Below are 9351 nucleotides of genomic sequence, written 5' to 3'. Positions count from 1 at the left end.
GCACACAGAGTCATGACAGGTGCAGTAAAGCTCTTGCACGTGCAGCCCCATCAACACGCTTCACTTGATAGGTCTATGATTTACTGCAGCAGGCAGGTGAGAGGACATAGAGTGGACCAGGGGGGCGGCAGAGCGATGTAGTCTGCATACAAATCTCAGTAGCTGCCCCGAGCTCCCCCTCGACCCCATACAAAGTTGTGACTCTGTGCAAACACAAAGCTCAGACAGCTCACAAACACTCTCTCCATTTATCTGGCTGGCACAGAGCTGGGACGATGCAGACAGGAGCTCTTGGCCCTGACCTCCACTGTCTAGATGCACTGAAAAGGAAGCCTACTGCAATTGGAAATGCAAACAGTGTGAAGCAAAACACTCATCAAGTTTCTATGAAATTCATTTACTTCCAGGGAAAAAGAGACAAGTATGCTGCAGAGAATGATACAGTGAGTCCTTTAACAGAACTCTGAGGGATACATACAAAAGTACACAACTCTCAATCACAACCTTGTTTCTTCTAAAAGCAACGACACCCTAATCCAGCACCTTTATAACACAAGTCTTATTCCGAGTAAAATCAAACACCTCAGCATGTATTTCTAATCACACCGATCATGTTATTGTGGATTCAGCACTACAGCACAGCTGCTTGTGACTTCAGTACATTGTAGTTAAAAAGCCTGTGTGGCTGTTAAACTGCTGTGCAGGTGGCTGAGGCTGTGAGCAAGGTCACACTGTAAAAATCATAAATAACTTTGGATTGATTTCCTATTATACGTCATCATCATCTTTTAAACCCATATTATTAAATAATGTTTTGCTATGTGCTGTTAACTCATCTTCACTAAATGTTTTACATGGTAAACCTGAAGGTACAGTTACAGGTCCTCATGTAGAGTAGTTTAAGTGTAATAACCTGTATATTTTCTGAAATCCCAACACTGTTCTAAATATTTACTGAAGCATGTTGAATCCAGAGTTTACTTTAAATATGTACATTAAATAGAAAATAGAATTAAACTTAATCAAATTGTTTTATTCAGAATATATTTTAAAATGCTTGTTGTTCACCTCTTGCAAAAACAAATCTACAGTTAAATTGCACTGATAACATGATGTAATAGTGTAGATGATATTAGAATTTAATTAAATTGTAACTGTGTAAGAAACAATAAATCTGTGCCAATCGGTCACGCAAGCAAATAATATTTATTTTAGACAGTAAGACAAGCGGTTAAAAAAAATAAACTTTGACTTTAGAGAGAGCACTTGCACCTTTAATCTGATGTAACCAGAGAACTGTTTTACCTGTTTTGGCCCAAAACAAGCAGATGTTTCTTTTTAGATTTGATTTATATTAATTTATGTAATATTTTATTTTATTTTATGTATTTATAGATTGATCATTAATTCAATATTTTCTCATGAATTATATTTTCTCTTCTTGAAAGAGAAAACTGAAAACTGCAGACATGCAGCTGCCCATTCATTCTGAAACAGTTTGAGGTGAGGGATTCTGATCTAATCATTATAACAGTTAATCACATCCATCAATTTTAAGGATTTAATATTACTGATGTTCTATAAGTCAATTTGGCAGTACTACTCTACGTCACACGATAGTTTTATTTTGCATGTTCAATAAAAACAAGACGAAAATTCAAAAATATTTGAAATACTTTGAAAGCGGGCTGTCATTACCAAAACCTGTAAATATCAGAGAAGGCCGAGCAGACCTCTGGGCTCATGTTCCTGTGGAGGGCGCCTGATGATGACTCACAGAGCTGCAGCTGCCGCCCACCAGAGTCCAGCCGGTTCATGTGATGCCCCAAACTACCCACCACACAATTAGCTGCCTGTTGTGTAACAAGCTCTGCAGGGCTTCAAACACTCCTGCAGTTTCTCTCTCTACTATCAAACCTTGTGATGCCCTCAATAAATTTAAACTGGATGCTAAACATAAAAAAGCAGATGTAATAATATTGCCCTTGTGTAAAGTTGACTTGCCTCTGCTAGTCTGAATTATTTATACTATTGACAGTATAGGTCTGAGAAAGATTATACAACCCTTTTGGCTTTTACAGACAGATTCATATTTTTCTATAAAATCACATCTTCATCGGGAAAAAAAATAGATCATGCATTATCTTATGTAAATCACTTAATTGTGATCAGAACCTTCAGTTTACTTTAGTTTAAAATGATTCCATCTGATATGATCTTAACTTTAACAGGATCTTTGGCACAGTAGCAAACTTTCCCTGCATGTTTTGAAAGCTTAAGTCTGAACTCGATATCTTAGATTCATACAAAGTGTTGTTTTTCTGTGTGTAAATACAAGTAATGACTGTCTCTGGCTTCCTACTGCCTGTTGACATACAGTATATAATAATTATATTACTATAGATATAGATATAGTAGATAATCCTCTGTAAGGAACAGATAAAAGGAGTCACATGCCTTGACAGGAGAGGACTGTGTAAAATATGAGGATTTCAGTAATATTGGCCTGTGTTTGCAGAACAGAGGAATGATTATAAATGAAAACTGAAATGCCAGCAGCTGCAACAATGATGAAAAAAAATCAGAACAAAATCAGATCGATGTGTTCTTCATTGTCCAAATGAGCAGAACGATCGCAGCTTGGTTTGACACAGTCCCCACCTTCTTTTAAACTTCTACACATCCTCCAATGTTCGCATAATAGACGGGAAAATGTGGACATCATCTCAATTAAGAAGTGAACTCGCCTATTTGTGTGAAAAAGCCTCCACTTGTCCTCGAATGCAGGGAGAAGCTGGGACATGGCCGGAGCTGCCTGAGAGAGACACTAACAGGCTGCAATGAAAATCAACATAATGACAGAGACGACTCAGTCTGACACTTTTCTGAATCAATATTTAATCTCTGGACAGAGCAGAAAAATAAATCAGATATATGATCCGTTTTAAAAAATCAAGTCCCTCTTTATTCAGTGTGCATCTAAAGCCTTGATTTGTCCTCTGTTGCTAAATTTAGCTGGAATTTAAGAGCAGCACTAAACAGGATGCTAATTAAAACCTGAGAAGATGCAGGTTCTTTGATTGAAAAACATTTCATTCGAAGGAAGTTACTATGAGGCAAGTTCAAAAATCCAATCAGAAGAGACGAAGAGTGATATAGGTGCAAGGTGCAACGAACATGTGCATGAAACGTTTTTTGGTTTGTTTGCTTCTTCACAGTCTGGTAAACAGAGGACAGAGAGATCGCGGCCCACGTCTATTCACGGCCCCGGTTGGCGACAAAAGACACGGCCCGGACACACATTCCAGTCTGCTTCCGCTCCAGCACACAATCTCAATCCCAGGGATCCCCCTTTCAGAAAGGAAAGAAAAAGAGGCTACAATATCACCTCTTTTAGATTGAGGGAGAGAGCAGTCAGGGTAACCAGGGTGGAGGGACTCCTGTCATTCACTCTTTGAAACATTTCCTGATTCCAGGTTTCACACGAGGTCTGAAGCTGTGTGTTGTGAGCAAAGGAGGGACGGAGAACCTCTCAGGAACCTCTCTGGAACCTCTCTGGAACCTTTGGGGTTGCCATCCAAAACTACAGCTGTTTTTAATCCGAGTAGGAACTTTTGAAATTTCCTGTTTTCCTCTGAGATGCGTGGTTTCCAGACAGAGCCTAAAGGCATCAGGGTGAACCCAGATAATTTTGCTAAAAGGCCACTCATCAATGGAGATGAAACAGCATCTTGATCTCTCTGGAAACCAGTGAGGAGCACAGTAATGAGTCCTTACAGCTGATCACTCCTGCAGCGTGGCCATGCACTACAAAGTGACCAACAATGGAGCTGCTTCCTATTACAATAAGGCCTGCAATTCAGGACTATTTGGCAACTCAAGCAAGAAAAGATTGAAATAAGGACTGTTCTGTTGCTGCCTCTGTAATGGCATCTGCTTAGTCTGTTGGAAACAACCGAGGAGGCAGAGGGACCAATCAGGGCCGGGACAATGAGCTCCGATAAAGACATTTCTCTGGGAAGTTAACCGTGATCAGCGTCACTATCAGTCGGTGTTTATCTCATTTTCGAGACTCGTTAATTGTGTGCGCCACAGAATGCAGACACATACACACATGCTGCGTTGAGTGTGGACATGCAGACGCACTCATTGGCGCAGGGGCACACTTCAGTCTGGAGTGTCTGGTCTGAGCGGCTCTGTGAGACCGAGAAGCGTCTCCCTAATTAGAGGGAGCCTGGTGCAGGACATCTCTATAGGCCATCAACAGGGCCCTCGCTGGCTTTGTTCAGCAGCCTCTTCTTACACTGAGCCTGTCACTTTACTTTTCTATAGCACTGAGGGCCGTGCTCCTTCACAGTGTTGTCTGTTCCCAAATCACAGAAACAGATATATTCAGGGATCTACAGTAGGTGCAACACAGCGCGTCTCTTTCACTGAAAGAGGAGTCGTACTAAAACTTAACGTAGTTTATTGATCATAACCGTTGAATTGGAAAAGGCTGCACAACGTCCTGGTGAGACATGAAAGAGGGCTGCTTCCCTTTGTTTTTGTGGCTAAGTTGTCACGCTGCTTTAAGATGTAATTATTTCCAACTCATTTTTGCATAGAAACCTAATTATTCACTGAGATATAAATTAGATTCCACATTCATGGGGACCATGGAACCCCCTAAACTCCTGCAGGATACCATTCACTGGCAAAAGCCTCTTTCTCTCCCCCGGCTCCCCTTTTTCTCTGCAAACCCATGAGATGGAGAGTAGCCACTGCAGCTGCTATTCACATCAAGCAGATAATTGTTAATGAAAAGTCATTGCGTGGCATTATGTTGTTCACAGCATCATTGTTCATTTTCCCCCCATCGCCATTGAGATCTATATGGAGGACCAGAGTGTTTCCTTTGAGTTTTGGTATTCAGGATCTGTTGCCTGGTAACTAATAAAGGGGCAAATCATCCACTGTATTGGCCAAGATGGGCCGCAGACTGGGCCCTGCACAACAATGCAAGGTTTGTAAAAAGGCGTTGATACAAGTTAATGACGCTTGTTCAACAAAACATTAATGGACTTCTTCACGGTATAATATGGCATGGGATGCGCTGTGAATGAGAGGGGGAAACTTCAGCAGTGCACTTTAACAAGTGTGTGTGTGTTTTACTACTGGGAGGAGCTGGGGTGCGCGCACACACGCACACACACACACACACACACACACACACACACACACACACACACACACACACACACACTATATATTTTGCTTTCCTCTGAAGAGAATAATCTTCTATTGACCAATCTCTGCAGATATTGAACCTTTTTTTTAATCCCTATATGAATATAATTTTCATGTTATTGAATAGACCAATGATTAATTGCCACTCAACATGATTTGAAAAGGGTTTGAATAGTGGAGGGTAACTGCTGCACTATAAAGTGGAGAAAGAAGAAGAGGCATGTGAGAGGTGCAGGGGCCCTGGAGGGATTTTAACATTTCTTAGATTCTTTTATATAAACATATATAGATACACACACACACACACACACACACACACACACACACACACACACACACACACACACATTTAAACGGTTTAACTGTGAGTGATAATGCACCAGGCCCCATTTGTTGCACCGGCTTCTTAAGCGAAGCGGACAAAAAAACTGCAGCCCTGTCACCTCGAGCAGAATAAAGGGAATCAAAAGGATTTTTTCCCTTAAATGGACTAATTTTCTCCTTGAATTATGAAAGTAATGGCTAGGTAACAGCCTGTGCTCAGTACCCGACCGCTTAATGCTTCCTAAATCCTTCCACGTGGCTCCACTAGTCCCGGCAATTAGGCCTCATTATAGCCTCATAAAGGATCTCATTTGTGGGATTACTTAATAGACAATGAATTTTTATCGTGCAGAATTATGGAAAAATAATATTGGAGCTCGCATGGTGTGATGAGGGCGCGCGCCACGCATCATTCCGCTTGGTTAGCTGTCTCTCTCTCTCTCTCTCTCTCTCTCTCTCTCTCTCTCTCTCTCTCTCTGTACCATAACAGATCTCTGTGCGTAAAACGCTGAATTCACGTTGTTATAGCAATTACTGTCTGCGTGACAGACATGTTTGTTTCTATCTTTATCATGGTTGGATTTTAAAGACTTTCTAATTCCTCCAGAGTCGCATTTGATCTTCAATTAGTCCAGTAAGAGAGTTACTGGCTTTGGTTTTCACTCGTGTATCAGTTCAAGGATCATAAAGGTTTTATTTTTGTATTTTTTAGAGTAAACGAGCACAATAAATGGGGACTTATAAAGACCTGGATCCACAGCAGGCCAGTTGCGCTTGTGTTTGTGCGCTTACATGTGATTCCTCTGAGGTCAGAGGAGAAACTAACACATGTTGTGTTGGACCTGAACCGTCTGCGCCATAAACCCACTGCCGGCTCGCCTCTGTCTCAAGGTCCGAGGCGTTACTTGGCAGATGAAAGCAGCAGCTAAACCTGCCGGTGACCCGACCGGGGATCAAACTCGCTAATTATCGTCACAAGATGAGGGATTAACGCATTTCTGAAATAGCTGCCTGTTTACCCCCGCACAGACCCGCCATTATAAACACTTTCTAATTGAATCCTAATCGCCATCGAATAACCGCGGCCCAGACTCGTCATCAGTTCATAATTCTTTAATTGCTGGAAGTGAAACCCGGACCAACCGGATTCACATCTGATCAGAGGCCGCGCAGCAATTAGTGCTCACAGTCGCGTGCACAATTCCTCAAATCGCATTTGCAAAAAAGTAAATCGACCATTGAATAAAAGGAGGTCTGGATGAAGTCCATCATATAGCTTTGCTTTACATGCCAGACTTATATGCAATCGTTTGAAGGAATAACCCAATTCAGTTGGAAACTTGGAAAAGAGCAGACAAGTCCAACAGTTTGTTTCTATTTCAGTTTCCACTGCAGCTCTACTACAAGATTTTCTTACAGCTGATTAAGTATTGAAAAGTATTAGTATTAAGTATTGAGAAGTATTGAATGCATGTAAAATCAAAAGTCACATGGGGATCATAATGGCAGCGATTTGCAGATCACATTTTTGCGTAATTTCAGATGGACGTATAAACACTTGCTATAAATATTTTCCGAATTAACATCATATTTTGCAGCATCATAATTACTTGTGAAAAACAAGATAAATTATGTGCATGAACTTCTTAAAGCGTTCTAAAAAGATGAGATGAATAAATAGATACTGGAATAAAAACAGTGGCTGGTTTTATTTTTCTAGAGTCCAAGACTTTGTCCAAATTCGGGGATAAAAAGAGTAAATGTGCACGCTGTGATTGGAGGCCCGGGGAGACGTCACGTGGTTTGGGTCGCTGACAGTATAAACCCTTACCGCCGGGTGCGCACGTGGGTGACGCTGCAGGGCCAACCCTCCTCGGGGTCCCTTTTGTTGAACCATCAAACATAAGCACCTTTGGAGATCCCGAGGGGCTCAGATGAGAAAGTGCTATCATTCCGCGCACGAATCGGTCACTTCTCAGCGGCGCAGTCATGTCGAGGTCTTTTTACGTCGATTCTTTAATCATCAAGGATACTGTGCGACCGGGACCTGCTGAACACCCGGGACAGGACTTCTTCATCCCCATCAGCATGCACTCACCGGGCGTCATGGCGGTCACGGCTCCGGTGTGTCCGTCCAGGAAGAACGGGACTTTCTGTGTATGTCCGATGTGCGTCACGTCCCACATCCACTCGTCCCGCGGCGGCATTCCCATGCTGAAGAGTCATTTCCCAGGAGCGGAGGCGCAGTACTGTCACAGGATAGCGCATCAGCAGTCCCAGGCACTCGCGCACCCGGGACACACACCTGTCTGCACGCCCACATTCAGCGTCACAGACCCCAGAAGATACCACTGTCTTTCTATTGGTAAGCACCTGTTGGCTGCACTCTCAGCACCTGTTTGATCGCTCTGTACATTCCATCCTGCACTTTAAGGATATCACAGGAGTGCCATCGCTCGGCTTTTACGCACAGTGATTTTACGCACAACGCTCTCTGTCATTTGCATCTTTGTTTGGGTTTAGACTTCCAGTGATGATAGGAAATTTAATGTCTGACATGAAGTATGCTTGTCTCTCCCCACAGGCGCCTCTGAGAGCAGCCACATACAGAATGGCAAGAGGATGCGCACGGCGTTCACGAGCACGCAACTCCTGGAGCTTGAAAGGGAGTTTTCCACGAACATGTATCTTTCGAGACTCAGAAGAATCGAAATCGCCACGTATTTGAACCTGTCGGAGAAACAGGTGAAAATCTGGTTTCAGAACCGCAGGGTGAAGCACAAGAAGGAGGGAAAAGCCACGCAGAGGAGCGCGCACAGCGGTTGTAAGTGCACAAGCGGCCACACAGACTATTCGAGGTCAGAGGACGAGGAGTCTCTGTCTCCTGCCTCTGCCACGGAAGAGAAAGAGGTGTCAACCATCTGAGGGAACACGACTCCCCAACTCCCCACTGCCGGCACTTGCTCTGCCCCGCTACACACATGGGTTCTTGTGGCATCACGCAACGTCTGAGCCGAAAAAATCTCCTGCATGAAGTCTGACAAGAGTTAAAAAATGACACTTCACGTTCATCCCGCTGTTCAAATGAAAGTTAGATATGTGAATTCATGTTTTTGAAATATTTGTAAACCTGCTGTACAGACTGATCCCCGCAGGGTTCTCACCATGTACCCCAGTCTAGTCAAATGTCCCCCAGTGAAAGTTTTCAATTACCGTCCGATATCCCATAATACTCTCAGTGAGGTTGTAAAGACAGCCCGAGAAAAAGTCTAATCCTAACCTGTGTGGAACCTGTACGCAACTATTTGTACACTATGTATATCTGTATTTATTGTAATAAACATGACGAGTTGACCTAAATTTGTCTTTGACTATGATCAATGATGTGTTGAGTTGCAGCAGTGAGGAGCCAAATACTGCAAACATTTTACAACTGAAAAAAAAGAAAATGAATACATAAATAATAAAATCACAGCAAAATAATACAATAAATAATTTAAAAAAATAACAAGTTGAGACAACTGTGCCTCAATTTAAACTAATCCAGATAAATACACTCCCTTAATTTTTGAATTTCCAAAAGTTGACAAAGACTTTATTTACATACCATTTTTACTTTATATATTTAAAAGGATGCAGTGATCTTATAGTTGGAGTAATTAGAGGGAAATAGTATTCTTGGTGTAAGAAAATGCAAAATCCAATATTTTCCAAACCAGAGACTTCCATATGTAATGTAACCCACTTAAATACCAACATTGATTACATTTTTTTAAATAACAGAATTGTTGGATACAT

The 9351-nt window shown here is 42.1% G+C and overlaps 1 protein-coding gene across 1 annotated transcript; it reads left to right on the top strand.

The window, feature by feature from the left end:
- Positions 1–7419: 7419 nt before the first annotated feature.
- On the top strand, positions 7420–8913 carry gsx2 (GS homeobox 2). The gene is made up of 2 exons (XM_035176931.2): positions 7420–7918; positions 8138–8913. Exons 1-2 carry the CDS (start codon positions 7543–7545, stop codon positions 8476–8478), a joined length of 717 nt encoding a protein of 238 aa, XP_035032822.1. The 5' UTR covers positions 7420–7542; the 3' UTR covers positions 8479–8913.
- The last annotated feature ends 438 nt before the right edge of the window (positions 8914–9351 follow it).

This window comes from Hippoglossus stenolepis, chromosome 14, assembly GCF_022539355.2.
Source record: "Hippoglossus stenolepis isolate QCI-W04-F060 chromosome 14, HSTE1.2, whole genome shotgun sequence".
Lineage (NCBI taxonomy): Eukaryota > Metazoa > Chordata > Actinopteri > Pleuronectiformes > Pleuronectidae > Hippoglossus > Hippoglossus stenolepis.
Note: the sequence above shows the minus strand (reverse complement) of the source record. Positions and strands in the feature narration are given on the sequence as shown.

What these genes read in the sequence shown, in the direction of transcription:
- gsx2 (XM_035176931.2), top strand. Translation starts at nt 7,543, where the DNA reads ATGTCGAGGTCTTTTTACGTCGATTCTTTAATCATCAAGGATACTGTG. An exon ending in ATACCACTGTCTTTCTATTG is followed by an intron (nt 7,919 to 8,137) that starts GTAAGCACCTGT and finishes CTCTCCCCACAG; the next exon opens with GCGCCTCTGAGAGCAGCCAC.